At 44.6% G+C, this 18,304-nt stretch overlaps 1 protein-coding gene across 1 annotated transcript in view; it reads left to right on the top strand.

Annotated features, from left to right (window-relative positions):
* CD96 (CD96 molecule) overlaps positions 1–13,208 on the top strand; it is a 29,531-nt gene extending 16,323 nt beyond the window's left edge. Inside the window, exons 8-15 of the mRNA XM_069785540.1 lie at positions 1,043–1,096; positions 2,641–2,685; positions 3,586–3,660; positions 6,304–6,381; positions 8,247–8,327; positions 8,965–9,054; positions 10,214–10,337; positions 11,407–13,208. Coding sequence (XP_069641641.1) covers positions 1,043–1,096; positions 2,641–2,685; positions 3,586–3,660; positions 6,304–6,381; positions 8,247–8,327; positions 8,965–9,054; positions 10,214–10,337; positions 11,407–11,515 — 656 coding nt within the window. The 3' untranslated portion in view covers positions 11,516–13,208. The remainder of the gene's footprint in view (positions 1–1,042; positions 1,097–2,640; positions 2,686–3,585; positions 3,661–6,303; positions 6,382–8,246; positions 8,328–8,964; positions 9,055–10,213; positions 10,338–11,406) is intronic.
* Positions 13,209–18,304: the final 5,096 nt, after the last annotated feature.

Genomic DNA, 18,304 nt, shown 5'->3' with positions numbered 1-18,304 from the left:
CAAACATAAGATTCTTGCTGTATGTTTAGGCAGTAATTTGCTGCACTTCCCATACCCAAAAATACACTAGCTTAGCCACATGGCACCAGTGAGCTATTATAATCATGTGCTTCTCACTGAGTGCTCCTGGCAGAAAGTCTGCATATGTGCAATGCAGCTCTCTGGAAAATCAAACCCTCAGAGTCAGGGCTATGTTGTGCATCTTCAGTGAAACCTGCAAAAGGCCCCTGAAACAGTTCAACCATTTTGGACAATGGAGAAACTCTCCTATAACCTGTACTGTAAGAATTGGCTATGTGATTAGGGAAGCATGGAGAAATACTGTCCTAAGTAGTTGGTGAAAGCAGGAGACATGGCCGTGCAGAGGTTTATGGCATTTCTGAGGATGCAGGGTGACCGGCGAGAAGGGCAGACTGATCTCCTTTAGCACCTTCTTGTGCATGCCTCCTCTTCAGGTGCAAATCCATAGTTACACGTCTTTTTTTTTTTTTTTTTACTATGCATGCTCCTTGCTGCACAGATAATGCAACTGAACGGCTAGCCCCTTAGCAGCCTCCACAGGTACTTCGCGTACCGTGGTGACTACTTGCAGCTCAGCTGTGTTCACTTGTGGCTGTGGATATGCTTATTGGTGTGTTTTTCCACAAAGAAAGACCACATCAAAAGCCAGAGCTTACTCCTCTAGAAATATAGCTTTGGAGGTAAGGGAGATAAAAGATCATTTTTCTCCAAAATGACTCATTTCACCCAATTTGCAGTTTTGTAGAAATATATTCAAATTGGAGAGCCGTCAATTAAAGCAGTCTACGTTCTTGCCTGCAGGCTATGCTAATGCTAAGATAGATCCACTCTGTATAAGAATGTTAATATATTTAGATGTGACAGAAATGAAAGAATTAAATTAATTCTCGGCTATGTTCTGTGAAGGTGCCATACTAATGCACAGTATGACACGAACTCCAGACTAAATTTTCAGCCTCTATAACAAAAGCCTTAATACCTTTAAGAACTGCTTTCATCTTTCTTTTTTTTTTCTTCACAGACAATAAGTCTAATGAAACCTCATCCAAAGCTTTTACCACCATGGCTTCAGAAGGTAGGATAAATTAGAGAACAAAATAACTTGGGTTATGTTAGAGGTGCACCTATAAATTCCTAAAGCTGTTGGAGAAATGTTTTTGCAAACTTGGTTCTGGATGAGTAGTCAGGTACCCCCTTCTGCAGCTATGACTTCAGAGAAAATACAATAAACAGATATTTTGGTGGTATAATCTATCATAATTAAGCCCAAGCATAATTAAACTCCAGCCTCGAGGGGCACAATGTTATTTCTGAATTTCAGCTGGCATTTGAATATAGCTTTTTCAGCACTGAACTGGTAATTAAAAATAACAGCCCTACTAATGGTTCTACCTTCTGCTTAAGTCCACAGCCAAGATCCTCAACACTTTTGCCTAATTAAAGAACTGATGGGACGTTTCTTAATTTGTGTAAATTTGGTAAACCTGTGCTCTGCCCCTGCAAGTTTGTCTTATTATCAGCTTATGGCAGACAGATAAATCGTTCCCTCCACACCTCAGCTGAAGCCCTTTGGAGATGGACACTGCACACTCTGCAGAAACGTACTGGCAGCTGGGCACGTCTCGACGTGCCCCACTACCCTGGTCTTTAGTTAGACCTGCTGCACCTTTGGTAAGGAGTCCTTTTATGTCAGCCAGATACGACGAAATCCCTGTTAGCACAGACGAGGCTAAGATGAAATGCAAACGGAAGAGCAACACTCCAAACAGTCAAAGGAGGGACAAATGCTTGCAAGGGAAAGCAGCTGGAGGGTTGATGGTTACCTCCTTACACTAAGCTCCTATCTGCAGAAGGTCTCTCCGTGCCCAGCGCCCTCCCAACATGCCTGACCAGAGGAACCGTCTGGCTGCCTTCCCAGAAATCTTTTTTTAATGGGGTGTGTGAGCTTTCATAGATCATCTCCTTCATGGAGCCCTTTGGGGACATTTAATCCTTCCTCCCAACCTACTCAGGGGCTACTTTGCCTGACCTCCTGGGAAAAAAAAAAAAAAAAAGTGAGACATCTCTCACTCGGGACGTAAATGCTGCTTGGGCAGGATGGTGTCTCCGCTGTGCTTGGCTGGCTGGTTAACAGTCCTTTAATTACAAGGAATAACTCCCTCTCCTCCTCTTTGAGGACTCGGTCAGCACTTTTCAGTGCAAAGTGTTCCTGAAATTTCCTGTCACAGTTGCAGTTTCTGAAGTGCTTCATGGATGGAGCTATGCAGGTGCCACCACTGGGTCACATATATTATTTCAACATGCCTGCTAATAATGTGCATCTATTTGTATGGGATAAAATCATGTAAGTCACTTCTGTTTTTTTGAATTGAGGTGCCAGGGGCTCCGATACCTTTTTCCCCCAAACCTTTGTTTCCCTAGGGATTTCACAGCGCAGTTACCTCAGGTGCTTCATGTTTCTCGATGGACTACTTGGCTGAGTTGTGCAATGAAAGATTATTTGGAAATTAAGCGTGATGCACTCTCTCACTCTTGAACCTTTGAATCACGCACTTTTCTAAAGCAGAATAAACACCTTTCTCACCCTACAGTAAAAGTGTTTGCTTTGATTTGTTATAGACCTTGGAAATTCAGCACTTCCATCAGCTGTTGTGGCTACCTCAGGTAAGGGGAAAAAAAAAAAAGACTTCTTTATTACTCAGTCAATATATGTAGGATCTCTGCTTGACCGTTGCTTAAATGTCATGTACACAGAGCCAGAGTCGTGTCAGGGAAAGGTCAGCGTGTTCTGCTACTGACGGTACCTGTGTGCTGCTGGGTGGCAATTTGTGAGCTATGAAGTTGCCCAAGAAGAGATCTGACATAAATCCCGCTAAAACTGTCATGTTAGGGCAGCATGTAAAATGGCATGCTGAATATCACATATTATATTTCTGCCTTTTTATAAAATGGAATAAAAACCCCTATACAACTAGGGATAAATTTGTCCTACTATGATAGAGAGGTGCATGTGATAGAAAAGTTAAACCCACCACTTTTCCAATAGTAGCGCATCCTTCCCATTCATTAATGACATAAGATATATAACACCGCTTTACCAGAGCATGCGTACGGATAACTGTATAAAACTATCTTCAGCAATTGAGAGGAAAACCCGCAAGAGCAGGTGATCCCCTGGGCTCATACAGCTGCCGCACGTTGTCAGGACCATTTCTGGCAAGTCCCTGGCTAGTTGGGGGAGCACCCCCATCGAGTGCATAATCCACCCCACTGCAGTTAAACTGAACCCTGTGTATAAAAACATAAATAAATAACGCACACAGCTAACCCGCAGGAAAGGGTCAGCGTTAATAACGGCAGCCGTCTCTGAGTGCCCCTTGAATTTGTGGGATGTGTTTTGAGCATTTAACCTGAACTCCAACAGCGGGATTGCTGCTGCAGAGTCTGCATTTACATAACAGCTGCTGCAAGCTTTTTGATCCAGGTTTTTTAATGATTTATTAATGTTATTTTTAAAAGACCCTATCAACTAAATGTGATACCGTGTAATCTGTTTGTCTTTAGAGCACCAGTCGACATCTTTGGCCTCTCCGGATTTCACAAGTCAAGCAAGCTTGGCTCCTGCTTCCACAACACAAGGTAAACAATTCAGCCAAAGCATTTTCTCTGTTCCTTCAAGAACATAGGAGAAAGATACGTAAACACAATAACCACCTTGCTTTTTTTGTAGCAAACAATTTAATGTCCACCGAAGCCCTTTTCCTAGCGCATTACACACTAGGAAGTCCACAGATCAAAAATAAATATATAAGAAAATGCTGTCTTGATTTTATCTTATTTAATGCTCCATTTAGGATGCATGCATTAATTTCAGCAAGTGAACAGACATCGAGTATATATTTTTACAATACTTATTCTTTGTATCTCTTTAATTAAATATCATACAAAAATAGAATGATATTAGAGCTAGAAAAAGTGCAACCCAAACATTAGAGCACCAGAGTACCAATACAAAGCCCCGATAAACAAAATATTTACAGCAGATGACTCAACTTGATGATTTCTTCTCTGGGCTGGTGACATGGAGGCCAGTGGAGGGCAGGGTACCTCACTTGGAAGGGCTTAACCTCGCCTCCCCAGGGAGAGGTACGTGCACCGGAGGCTGGCATGCACTCGACAGCATGGCAGCAGCCTGAATTGAGAGCAGGTGAAGCTGTGAACCTTCTGACCCCAAAATAAAGGGTTGATGCCCGCCAGTCCCAGCAAAGTGCGTTTTCTTACAGCGCAGCCTGTCCGCGAACACTTTTTTCTTGAAAGTCTCTTTCCATTTTGAAGCCCAGCTGTTGATCCCTGCAGGACCGGCTGGTTTTCGGCAGCAGTCAGCAGGGCGCACGGCACACGCTCCCATTTCGGCAGCAGAACAGCACGAGGAAGAGGCAATGTGGCAAGTCGTTGTCAAACGCCATCTTCCCCTCCGCAGCAGCACCAAAGCTTTGGCTCAGAAATCATCCACCCCTGAGGCAGCAGCCGGCAAGAGTGGATTTGGCCCTTGGTATTTGTGGCAGCCTTGTTCTCCCAAACAAAACAGATGGATTGCAACAGATTTTATTGATTTCACGAACCTGTGGGGCATTGAACGTCCTCCTTAAGCTGTGTAATTCAATCCTGCAACCTTCACTTAAAGTAACCTACATTAGCCTATAGCGGTATTTACCCAGAGATGCAGGAGAAATGCGATGGACAGTGTGGGGGTTAATACTGGAGGCAGATGCTGAACACAAGGCTTCATCCTGCCCTAGCAGAGTGTTTTTGGAAGCTGAATCACTCAGAGTAAGGCCCTGGGGCATGAAGAGGCTAGATCAAGGTATGCCAGGGCAAGAACACAGATTGCAGTGGCACTGAAATTAAAGTTCGCTGCTTCTCCTGCTGCCTTCCCCTTCCGCAAAGTAGAGACGCTTGCCGAGCCTGGCTGACAGCGGGGCAGCGAAGTGCTTGTCCAAGTGGACTGAAATCCCTTCTGTCTCAACAATTTCATGACAAATATACAATGTGAACAGAGAGGATTCTCCTCGCTGGATCATACACCTTCACTGGTTGAGGAGGTACGAGATCAAAGCCATAGTGTAAGCTGGAGTTGAGCCATTTATCTTCTGTAAATAGCCCAGGAAACAACTGCTTTTTAACCGATGCCCTCGACGTGTGGCAGTCATGGTGTGCCACCCGTGGATTAGTGCTGCTCCTCTCTGGCTCACTGCTGGTTCCCACGCTGGTGCCACCACCAGCTTTTTGAGCAGACCCTTTGGGCTGCAGCCGAGTCAGGATGCCAAGTCTGCCATTGTAAAAAGGGCTTTGGTTCAGTTCCTGTTATTTTGCAAGTTTTTAATGAAAATCCAAGAGACAGGTGGGAATTGATATAAGGGAAGATTGCACAGATATAGGCAGGAGAAGGAGGAGGAGAGACAGAAGCAAGGCTGTTAAAACCGCAGCCTAGTCTTTGCTTAGCTTCCACGATAGCTCCATCTCTGAGCCCAGAGATGCTCAGGCTTTGAGTGCTGGGTTACAGCTACATTTCACCTTCTCAGATTTGTTCAGATAGCTCAATGATACTTTTCAAAAAGTGAGGCAGGTGTTAGGAAAGACGGACTCTTTTTAGTAGATGTGAAATAGTCCTCTTGGGAAAATAGAGGTCTACTTGCTAGCTACCATCTGCCTGTGTTTGAATATCAGATAAATAGCTAGTTAAGTGCTAGAATACTTAGCACTTCAAAAAAAGATTAAAGGAAAATGTTAAATAAGTTGGCATTTGGCACCAGGCAATGCAGGTGTGACTCCTGTACACTAACTTCTTCAAAACTTCTCTTTGCTAGTTGGGAAAACAGTTTTGTCTCATTGGAGCTGGTGAAACCCTGTCTAAATGCTGATTTATGTGTGTTTGTTCATCACCCTACTGGCTTCAGGTCGAAACAAGCCAGTGCACTTGGAACTACTGAGCTTCAGCTGAAACTCAGCTGAAATTCAAAAATGCATGCTTAAATGCCCCATGTGTTTTCTCAAAGATTATTCATCCATCTCACCAAACTCCTCTTGAGTTTCTCGCTTGTGACAGACTTTCAAACCAGACACAGAGCTGTGTCGTGCTTGTCTGAGGGAAGCCAGCACCTCAAGTAGTAGGTTACAACTGTTTGACCTCGTTAGTGAGGAAACTGGGAAGAAAGAGGGAAAAATGAAAAATGAGCGATATGGTCCTCTACAGCAATTTTCACAAGCTTGTGTGTTTTTCAGCAGGAGCGCTGATTTCTACTGCAGAGGTGAAAAGCTATACCAGCCCCACAGCATTCAGTGAGAGTTTGACAACCGCTCGTGAGTAGATGATGCGTTTCCTTTGCTTCGTAGGACTGCAACAGGGGAATTATGAAGCCCATTTTGGGTGTTGCAAGGTGCAAATGTGGCACCAACTTAGCAAGTGTTGGGTTGCAAATCTGCAGCGATCTGGAGTGTCTGGCAAAAAGCGCAGCAGCAGGTACTCAGCTCTACGTGGTCCTCAGTTTGTGACGCCTTTGCCAAGAACATTAGCTCTGCGGTGCTTATTTTCAGCTGCTAGTTGATAGTCATCACACTGCCATGCAAAACTACTACTAAACATGGAAGAGTTGTGTCTGAGCAGAGGCCAAAAGTCAGGTGGTGTAATCTGTACCAGCTTTTCAATACTTCACCGAAGAATTCTCCTGTTGAGTTGCACTGAGTTAGAAGATAAAGGCTTGAGTCTTCCAAGCCATCAAGGATTTGCAGCAGCGAAAGAGGAACAAAAAAACATTTGAGTATCCTGGTTTTATTAGGCATATTTAATTTAATAATATTAAAATTGAGAGAGTTGCTAGGCAAATGTAGTGAGTACTGAGGTTAGTTTATAGATGAAATAAATTACTGGAGAAGCTATATAAAAGCACAGAGCAGCAATGAAATAATAAGATAATGTGGGGCAATAAAGGCTGGCTAATAGAACATTGAAAGGCAGCCTCATTAAAGATCAATAAATCAATTAAAAAAAAACCTAGGGGTGGTAGCAGCAGAAAGCCAGAAGTGACTTTCTTTTTTAACATCTTGGTTTATCTTTGTGCTTCCAGAACAGGCAGGACCTGTCAATGCACTTTTGCATTTGTATGGCAGTCATCTTTTGGCTGAAGCACAAACATAGCAGCCGCTTTCCATTTTCTGGATATATTTTTGGCAGCACTCTGGTGCTTATTTACTCACATATAACCCCCAACCACGCATTTAGACCGAAACCTTGTGACAACTTCTAATGCTTCACAATCCCGCTCTTGCACAGCTTGATGGGTTTTTTTGCTAAAAAAAAAAATTTTGCTAAAAGCATGCTGAATTCTACTACTAGTTGCAGGAGGTACCGTGCGTTGCACCACTTGTCGGCTTCCCTACAGCCGTGCCTGCCTGACCACCAGCTGAGGCACGGCCTCGAAGGGTCTTCAGTCCCACAGCTGTAATTGAGGGCAATTTCAGAGTACACGGGCACCGGTGTACCCACTGAGGCATACCAGTGTGTGTCCCTGTGCCCTCCCAGGGCCACCGGGCTTGTACAACAGGGATTACCATTATCGGTTCAATGCTTGGAGGCTCCAACACAAGCCATTACGTAAATAATAATAAGTAGTGCTCGGCAGCATGCTGTGTAAAGCACAGCGCTGCGGGGTCTCTGAGTGTATACCTTTTTTTTAATATATAACTTTTTAAAATGCCAGATCTACCATGCTTATCCCCATAAAATTAAAAACCTAATAAACAACTAGAAAAGAAGAACTAATTGAATTAATGTCCAAAACTCTCTGTAAATTTTTAGAGTGCCGTAAAATTGGACTGATTTTGGTAGGGCTTTTTAATGCATGCATACATACATACATCCAGATATAGATAGATAGATATATATATATATACTTGAGTGCTCAATTTCAGTCAGAACCGGCATCTCTTAAGAAAGAGATTTTCCTGGCTCTGTCTGGTTACTCATTTACATCATTCAAACAGTGGATTTTTTTTCTTGGATTTATAAATCAGCAATTATACTAGAGACTTTCAGGTATCTCTGTTATTTCGTTTGTTGTTTGCATCAGAGAAAAATGAAGGATATAAAATAGCCGCAGTTGAGCCTAATGGAGGAGTCACGTACAGGCTTGTAAGATAATTGAAGGATATTATTTCTTTTTGTACAGATTTGAACGATTCCACCACCAAATCCCTGCAAAGCCTCAGGAATGCCACGCGCTCCTCTGAGAATACAACTCTGGTGTATCGTAAGTGCCGTGGCAGCTCTGTAAACGCTGTGCCATTGTCTAGTCGCATATTTTAGCTATTATTTCGGAAGACACGAACATGGAGGTGGCTAGAAAAAACAGGAATGTATCCTTAGGCAGTTCTGATCTTAAACATAGGTAGCTTAGCTGTATTAGGAAAGGGAAAATATCTGTCTACAAACAGATGAAAGATGATTTTTGTGGTTCAGGCACGGTACTTGACAGAGGAGACTGAGGTTTCACTCCGTCACAGCAGAGGCAGATCCTTTGTGTTGCTGCTAAGCCACTTAATATCTTTAGCTTTTTCGTTACCATCAAAGAGGTAAAAAGCTTATCATTCTTCCAGACTGCTGTGCAGCTCAATGCTGGCTTGCTGCAACATCTTAATAGGTGTTTTCTAATAGTCTGTCTGTCTGTCTTCTAATAGTCTTTATTTTGATAAAAGCACATTTTTTGTCTAACACTGGCTTGCAGGCCAAAAATGTAGGTGCCTTGCCAAGTGAATTTCGACACCCTGATTCTGGAATTTGATTTCCAGTCTTCAGCAGGGTGAATAACAGTGGCTTCAAACCACAACCTTCATTAAAAAAAAAACCAAATAAGTTACGAAAAATGTTATGTGCCCATATCTTTTTAGGTAACCTGTCCTTCAGTGTCACAGACCAGCCAATTTCAGTTACCAGAGGGAAAGATTTCTTTACTACCAGCAGTCTGCTCAATAGTACTGGTGAGACATTATCCTACAAATCCTCTTCTTTCAGTGTGCTGTTGCAGTAAGCAAGAAAAGCAGAGAGGTATGAAACCCGGAGCACCATGTACATTTGACCAGGGAAGTTAAAAAAAAGGGAAAAGAGATGAAAACAGGAGTCACGGCTGCTGTGTCCCCACACCACGGGTTGTCGCAGGCTTTTGGCATTCTTGCCTTCTCCCTGCATCCACAAGCAACACCCCGGTGCATGTTTTCTTCCAGCAGCAAAATTTGGCCGGTCACACTCCTGTGCCCCGGGGGCCACTCACGGCTCATGCAACATGGTGGACTTGGTGCCCGGCCGCGGCGCTGGCTGCCACCGTGGGTAAGACCCCGGCTGGGTGACGTACCGGTAGGACCAACCTCGCAAAGGGTTGCGACACCAGCACAACGGGAGGTGACACCGAGGCGGTATCGCCCAGTGACTCTTGTGCTCCAGCCATCTCTGGCACCCAGCCCACTGCTGAACCCTCCGCGGCAGCTGGAGGAGGACCGTGCTCTTCCTCTCCTTCCTCCCCACAGCCGGGACCCCGAGGGCACCTCTTTCAGCTGCCAGCACCCCCAAGGGTGGCTGCGCAGAAGGGGGCACTGGGGGGATCCCCGCACCATGGTGGGGAGAGGCAGCCGGGCTGAGGCTGCGATGCTGCGCCGCCAACGAGAGCCCACCCCAAGAGGCGGCTGCACCCCTGGCCAGATGTTTTGGCAGGATTTGGTGTCGGTGGCATGAAAAATAAGCCGGTGGGAAGGAGGGCAGGGGCAGGCAGCTGTGCCCAGCTGCATCACAAGATGCTTCCTCTTCTCAGAGAAGCTTACGGGGGAACAGAGAAAACCAATGGTTTTCAGATGAAACGCTTGCCCAGCTGTGCCTGAATAATCCCGTCATGTGAACCGAGGGGTGGCTGAAATCAGCCCGCAAACCTAGTCAGAACAAAAGTGGGTTAAGTCCATAAATCAGAGCTGCAATGCTCAGAGTTTGGGATCCTCAGCCTGGGAACCTGGCCGTCCGGTGTTGATTTGGGGCTGGGTAGTCACCAGCGCTGTGCCTGGAGGGGGGAGCGGCGAGCCACAGGCAGCAAGCCCAGATTTCCCTCTTCTCTGAGGGCATTCGGCTGAGCTCTATCTCCTATGTCCCTTCCAGGTGGTGTGAGGAACGCGAAAGACAGTCGCTTCCCTTGGCCAACAGTGGTAGCCGTCCTGCTCCTCTTCTGCAGTTTTCTAATAGCTTTAGGCATCAGGAAATGGTGTCAGTACCAGAAAGAGATGTAAGTACTAGGGAGGGGAACGCAGGGGCGGGAGGGGTGGCACGGAGGACAGCACAAACTCAAACTTAGCTGTTTGGATTTACACATTTTCATTTGAGACTACCCACAGTGCACAAGGCCTTTAAGTACATGGATTGCTAATGCCTTTTTTTTTTTTTTCATACAGCAGTATGAAATGTGGAGTGTTCTCAGTCCTTTCATCTGTTCTGTGGGTTATCTATAAAATAAACTTTAAAAAAAGAGCTGTGGTGCGGCTTTGGGGTGTGAGGGAAGAATACAAGTCAATTTTTTTCCCCAGAGCCCCCCACTTCTATTAGCCTCCCTGCCAGCTGCTTTTGCTCTCTCATTTTGCATGGTTACTTGCGGACACGTTTTAATGAAATTGTACTTCTAGGGCAACTTTATTTGAGTTGTGAATAATATATGTGAAAGTAGGCTACCTGAAACTTAATCCCAGTCAAATAAGCACTGAGTTTGTAATTATTACCAAAGTTTAATTCCCTACTAAAACACTCGGAGATCTACTGATGAAAGCAGTATCTAAGAGCCAATTATTTTTAATCTTACTAACATTGCTAAAATGTTTGAAAAATCATGGTGATAATGAATCATTCACTGTTCTAGAAAACCCTTTTGAGACATGACTGCAAATCCTGTATATCGAAGGTAAAAATGGGATTGATTTTTTTCACTGATTTGGGATGGGACCTTTCTTTATCTTGGCCTATAAATAGACACCAAAAAAAGTTATGAGTCTTTAAATATACCTTCACAGAGCAGTGTGAGCAAAAGATCACTGCATGGGTTTTGAATGGTTCACCAGGACCAAGATCTGTTCTTTTAAAGTGCTAATAAAGTAAAATTGTGAGGTGGGAGCCCAGAAAGCCAAATGAATACCAGGAGGTGCACTGGAGCTGTAGAACAGAAACAGGGAAGTTGCAGCACGTAAGAGCAAATGTCAGGTGCTCTTATAATGACTTAGCCTCTATCTACCTCCTCCTGCGAACGTTTTGTAACAGTTTTTTATACGGCTTTTGTGTGACAGCAGATTTTTTCTCTTCTATTTCAGTATGAACAGACCTCCATCTTTCAAGCCACCACCACCTCCGATAAAGTACACCTCCATGGTGGAGTCTGATGGGACTCCCCCATCCTGCCATGAACTGGAAAACCTGTAACGTCCCCTACGCCCCTGGTGTAGTGCTCAGAAGACTGACACAGTTAAAAGGCTCTGTCTTTAAAACAGTGATTACAGGAGTTTGGTGTTAATGACCCATATTAAAATTCAGAGTGCCTAAATGACATTAATGTTGGAAGCTGCGCACTCCTGAGGACGCTTACTTTATCCCGTCTATCTCTATGTATGCATCACGTTAACACCACTGTGAGTGTCACCATGAGATTACATGTGCTTAATTTGAATTGGATGATCAACTGGGAATTTGCTGTCTTGTTAATGGGAACAGATTAACACATCACTCCGCCAGCCCGCCTGAAGAGCGTTGAAGCTTTTTGTTTTACTAAGTGTATGGAGACCACAGCTCTGCCATATGGACACCACGATTACACTGGAAACATTGGCTTAACACAAGCTTTTTGATACCTACATGAGCCATTCTTACAATTACTATTTTTACTATACAAATATTGACTACTATGACCCAATATATAATTTCCTGTCCCTGTGAAACCAAACAAAAAGTAGTCAGCACCTTACACGGAAAGAAAATAGCCCACATCTGTCGTCACAGGGCTGCAGCACAGGATTGCGGGGAGGCGTTGGTGAGATGAAAGGGCGCAGTGCAGACCTGCTGGGAGTGTTCACGAAGAAGACTCGGTTGCCATTGGTGAAGTCACAAGAAAAAGTCAACTTTGGGCTCATATACAAGCCACCTGTGGACCAGAGACTTAAGGACTGAAGTGAATAAGGACCCTAAAGACAGTGGAAAATGCCAGTCCTTTTGGAAGTGCTGTGCCTTTGAAACAATGATTACTCTCAGGTCTGCTTTTCTGAAATTATACTGATGGTACACATGACGAAAAAAAGGAATATAATCATTTTATTCTCCTTTGGTCTTAATGAGCTTCTGGCATTTGCTATCTTCACATTTTTCAAAACCTCCGGGGTAGTTTCCCAGGTGGCTTAAGCCCATGGATGGGACAGTCCAGTCTTACCACCATCCTGCCCAGGCTGCATATTTCCTTGCATCGACACTACTGATTAAATGAGCGTGCCAAGGGGGGGATCAGCTCAGCCTGCTGCACGGTTCTCAGCCAGGTCAGCAGCTGTGTGATCACTAATGCAAGGCACAAGAGCTGCAGCAGCAGCAGCAGCACTGCTTTTGGCAGCGGTGTGGTCTTCCATTACCTTCAGCCAGCCAAGAAACTGTCCCTCCAAGCTTGTTTGAAAATGTATTGTTACCACAATGGCTTTTCTGTAATTAATGCAAATCAACTAAAATTCAATCAGGTCAAGCTTAAAATTGGTATTCTGATTTAAGAATGGGATTTGCTTCATTTACTGCTAAACACCGGTCGATGAGCATCAAGGTTCAGAGCCCTGCATTTCCCTGGACTTTAGATGAATGAATGACTTGACTTACTGGAAAGAATGATCTGACAGACGTTTTTAAAAAGTATTTTATTGTATTATTTACCTTATAGCACAAGCAGTTCTAAATCCATCACTAAGAGAATATCTGAGCTGAACAGAAAACATTTTCCTTCTTACAAAACTATTCAGACTTTTCATGTGGGGAAGGCTCGATATTAATTTGAGCATTGCTTGTCTGTAGAAGCAAAGTAGTTTAACATTTGTCATGCTATCAGTTGCTGCAAAACAAGGCAGCTTTTTTGTTCTCAAAAAAAAGAGATCAGAAGGAAAAAAAAAAAGGAAAAACCAACTGGATAGCCATATTGCAAGGGATGTGCAGAGCCAGGACTTTCTTCCTTGTCATTCGCCAAGGATGACTGTAGCATATCTGCCAGAGAGGGGTTATTTTATCCTCTGGGATACTTTAATCCCCACGGCTGCTTCAGGTCAGAGATCTTCCCTCTGCCGCTGCGTGAGGCTTCGCGGGTCGCCTTGAGAAGTGCTCAGGCTTGGCGGGATTTCCACCGCCACCCGCTAAGGGAGCTACCGAGCTCTGTCCCGCTCCCTGACCCACCCATCCCCGAAGGACGCTCCTTGCTGCTTCCACAAATCTGGACCAGCAGTGGTGGCGATTCCCGGGGGGGGTTCCTCAAACACCACCCCCCCACCGCCGACCCCGAGCGGGGGAAACCCCGGCGGGCACCGCCGCCGCGCTCCCGCCGCTGACCAGCAGGTGGCGCCGCAGCACCGCGGCCGGCGGGCGCCCCGCGGGGACGCGGCCGGGGGCAGCGCGGCCGCGGCGTGAACTGCCCGATCGGGGACGGGGACGGGGACGGGGACGAGGACGGGGACGGGGAGGATGCCTGCCCTCCCCAGAGGGGGAGCCGGGGAAGGGGCAGCCAGCAGTGTGGGACCCGGGTGGAGAAAGAGGGAGAGAAAAGCCCCCCCACCTGCCAGCCCCCGGCTTTCCCTTTCTCTGCCGCTAAGTTTGAGCGTAGGGTGGTTTATATTTCTGTTTGACTCCATCTGCTCCTCGCCAGGATAAGCACGTAACGTATAGTTGCTCAAGAATTGTGATTAAGTTCAAAATTGACCCCCTGCTTTAATTTAAAGAGAAAAAACAAACAAACAAACAAAAAAAACCCCCAACCAACCCACAACAAAAACCCAAAACCCAGCCTGTCCAGCTAATGGCATCAGCTGCCCCACTCTGCAGGCTTAAATCATTCAGCTTGGACTTGGGTTCTGTTAACCCTGGAATAATTTGGCCCAGATCAAGTTACCAGATGCTTGAAGATGGCTACAGGAGCATCAGATAAAAGCTTTTCTGTAAGACTAAAGTGTTCAAAGCTTGCTGTGCAGGCATAGAAAAGATTTTTTTTTTTAAAAGTCTTGAGTGTTAAGTTGCTAAATGCAAATCCACGACACAATGAAACCTGTAAAGCACACCCGAGTCAGAACGTAAGGTCATTTACAACACAAATGTGATACTGTGACATTAGCTGGGACTGCTGTATATGGTTTTTAATATGTGCATTATGCCGCTGTAAAAAGCAACACACTGGAAAGCTAAGCAGCAAGGTGGTTTTATGTACAAGTAGTTTTCATCTGCTTCTTGGGAGACAGCAAATGTTGAGGGGGCAGGGAAGGATAAAAGCAAGAAATTTTTTTTCAGAATTTGTTTTCAGTTGCTAATGTGCCTTGTGAAGTCAGTGGCAGGGCCTGAGGACTTCAGTGGAGTGAGTGACTTTTCCCAGCGCTCCGCAGTTTGTATTCCTGCTGGTTGCATGCAGGTGGTACTGGACCCCGCTAACCAGGGACAGAGGAAAGGCTGCGAGCCCCGAGTCCGTGGGGCGTGTGGGGCAGGTGGGTGTCCTCAGCCTCTGCCTGGTTTCCCCCTCTGTGACAGCAGTGGAGGGGACAGCTGTGAGTTTAGAGGACGCCCTGGTGTTGTGGTTTAACCCCAGCCAGCAACTAAGCATCATGCAGCCGCTCGCTCACTTCCCCCCTGTCATGGGATGGGGAAGAGAATTGGGGAAAAAAAAAAGTAAAACTTGTGGGTTGAGATAAAGTGGTTCAGTAGAACAGAAATGAAGAAAATAATAATGATAATAATAATAAAAGGATTGGAATATACAAAACAAGTGATGCACAGTGCAATTGCTCACCAACCAATGCCCAGTTAGTTCCCAAGCAGCAATCCACCCACCCTGGCCAACTCCCTCCAGTTTATATACTGGGCATGATATCACATGGTCTGGAATACCCCTTTGGCCAGTTTGGGTCAGCTGTCCTGGCTGTGTCCCCTCCCAACTTCTTGTGCCCCTCCAGCCTTCTTGCTGGCTGGGCATCAGAAGCTGAAAAATCCTTGACTTTAGTCTAAACATTCCTTAGCAACAACTGAAAACATCAGTGTGTTATCAACATTCTTCTCATACTGAACCCAAAACATAGCACTGTACCAGCTACTAGGAAGACAATTAACTCTATCCCAGCCAAAACCAAGATATCTGGTCCTGGCACGCCTGACAGCCATCCCACCAAGCCTTAATCCTCCTGAATTACCTTTTGCGTCACTCTGAATCACGCATCTTTTTTTAAACAGAATTGCGGTGGCTTTTCTTACAAGACACCCTTCGGTCCCGTAAATTAATTAAGCTCGGCTTGTTCGTTTAAGAAGCACCCCTACAGTTTGCACGGTGTGCTCCAGTTATTGCAGTGCAGGCGGTAGCATGGCGACAGTGGGAGCAGACTGTGGGAGAGCACAGGCTGCCTGGTGATCCCAGAGCTGGGCTCATTAGTTAACAGTTGCTGAAATTAGGCTTTGCTGCCTGGGATTTCCTTGGGAAACACCCCATCTCAATACCGACCCCCAGAGTTTTCTCTTTCAGGGAGATGTTTTCCTCGTTGCAGCTGTGTTGAAAGTCTTGTGAAGTGCTCCGGCTCCATTTTAATATATGTGTTTGTTTTAAAAAGCTGTGTACAGAAGTTATACCTGCTAACCAGAACAAGGTTTTAGTTACCTTACAGAGTCTTTGCTGGATTTAAAGCCATCAGTTATCAGAACAGGCAAACATTAGAAAGATCTGTGTACACGTAAACTCCAGAAGCAGTAGCATATGAGGAGAAATTTTGGTTTATTTATTGTTAATGTTAGTAGGCAATTCTTCCTGACTCTGCAATTAACTTTGAGCAATAAACCAATGGAAAGCTTGTAAAAAGCTCTGCAGGGGGATAATGATTACTTAATCCTGTCTAAGGAGATCTTAATGGAAATAATATGAAATCATATTATATTTAAAATGATTCCTTAAGGACAAGACAAAGCTCGGGAAAGTCCCTAGCAAAGATTATTTGATTTCAGGAAACAATGGATTATGTCATTAAAACGCCTCTTCCATCTGTTTTCTAGCGTGTGATGTTCCACCTCTTTCCTTTCAAAGTCTCCTGTACCAGGTTGCCCCGGTAAGATTTTTAATCAGTGGGGGAAAAAAAATGTATCTGTTTGCCCCTTGGTTCCTTCCAAACGGGAGGATTTCCAAATTAACTCTGGCATCCTACACAGCTTGAAACACCCTCGTGTGGTGTAAATGAAGTATTGAATAGCTTGCTATTGTCAAACAGACGACTCGCAGATGCCAGGGCTTGGCTTAAAGAAACCAGCAAAGGCGAGAGAGAGAAAAGCAGGTAATAATATATTGATGTGAACTGACACCGAGTCTATGAGTGGTGGACAGAAGAGGGGGAGAAGTCAATATTACAAAGGGTATATCATATGAGAGACATCTACCTATTTGCAGTGGACTTAGGACGTGCAAAAAGCGCTGTGATGGTCACGGTGTTTTTCTGACTTGATGTAAAATGGGAAATGAACACTGCTATTTGGTCTACTGCACTTGAAGAAGCAATGTTTTAAATGCAGTGATGTCTGCAGAGCTTTGTGATTGAGTGTGTCTGATGGTTTTAAATGTTAAATAATTCCATTACAGTCAGGGTAAAAATGGTAATGAACAGCTTGGCAGAGTCTGAGTACACTTACATGAAATGTTGAGCAATTAGCTTCTCTGTGAGAGTGAATCCTGTGGTTTTCTTCTCATCAGTAGCAAAGTGACCTTTAAAATATGTGGATGACACAGAAGCCGTTTCAGTAACTTATTTCATCTATTGTCTGCTGATAAATTGCATGTAAGAATTTGGAATTTACATGGCACAGTAGATTTTGGACTGAAATGGATGATTTTGAAAACATTAACTGAAAGCTTTTTAATGGTAGCAATGCACCCTGTTGAATAATGGGATGTATGTTATTAGGATATTCAACGTGGTAAGGAGGAAGCGGCTAAGCTTCCTGTAGCACTTGATGTTACCAACTTGTTTTCAGTTGCTTTAAACCACTTTTAAAGTTCATTGTTCTGTCTTTATATTCTGTATATGGCAGCCCAAGAGCCACGTGTTAAAAATGAAATAACACATTTGTGTGTTTGGAATTGGCTAACAGCAAAACCCGTATGCCTCTTAGTGCTTAAATAGCACCAGCCTGATCCGCACAGCTCATCTTTTTACTACGAATTTGAAAATAGGAGCGTTAGGGGTGTGCTAGATTTTCTGGGCTGCCCGTGACATTGGCTTGTGCTCTGCACCAAGGCACAAGGGAATAGCTGAGCTCTTTCAGTAAATGCACGAGACATAAATATGGCTATATAATCCATGGGGAAAAATGGATAGTAAAGTTCTAGTCAGGCCATCCTCACTGCTGAAAGTGATTTATATATGAGTGCTCCAGCAACATGGAAAAATAAAACAACCTACTGGCCTTGATATAGAATTTAAAAAAATGTCGATCATATGATGTTTTTCCTGCCTGCTTAGGCATTCGTTTTTGTAGCCACTTAAACACATGCTTGAAGTGGAGCATTTGAACAGTCTCAAGTGACCAGACCCTATATAATTTGTGGGTTTAGTCTGCAGAAAATAAAATTGTATTATTAATGCACATTTGTTCCCTCTGGCCATCGCAATTAATGCTCATCATTGCAGGGTTTGGTACTGATTACAGAATAAAATTATAGAGTTTTGTGGAGACGGAAAGAGGTTGAGGTTTTGGGGAAAGGAACAGGCAATTTAATGCTCTGCTTTTCTAGAAAAGCACAGGAAGGATTTTTGGACCATAGGAAAGTTCTGCTAGTGGTTACTGCTGGCAAGTATCTGTGCATCGCATCTGATGCTCACAGCTGAAGTCTCACCATGCAGTGCTGAATGGATGCATCTCCTCCTTCCCTTATCATTCTGGTTTTGGGATGTTGGCATCCACCACAGTCTAAATGTCCTTTGCAGTTTGGAGGTCTAGAAACCATCTTAACCACAAGAGCCGGGG

The sequence above is a fragment of the Haliaeetus albicilla genome, chromosome 6, assembly GCF_947461875.1.
Source record: "Haliaeetus albicilla chromosome 6, bHalAlb1.1, whole genome shotgun sequence".
Classification (NCBI taxonomy): domain Eukaryota; kingdom Metazoa; phylum Chordata; class Aves; order Accipitriformes; family Accipitridae; genus Haliaeetus; species Haliaeetus albicilla.
Note: the sequence above shows the minus strand (reverse complement) of the source record. Positions and strands in the feature narration are given on the sequence as shown.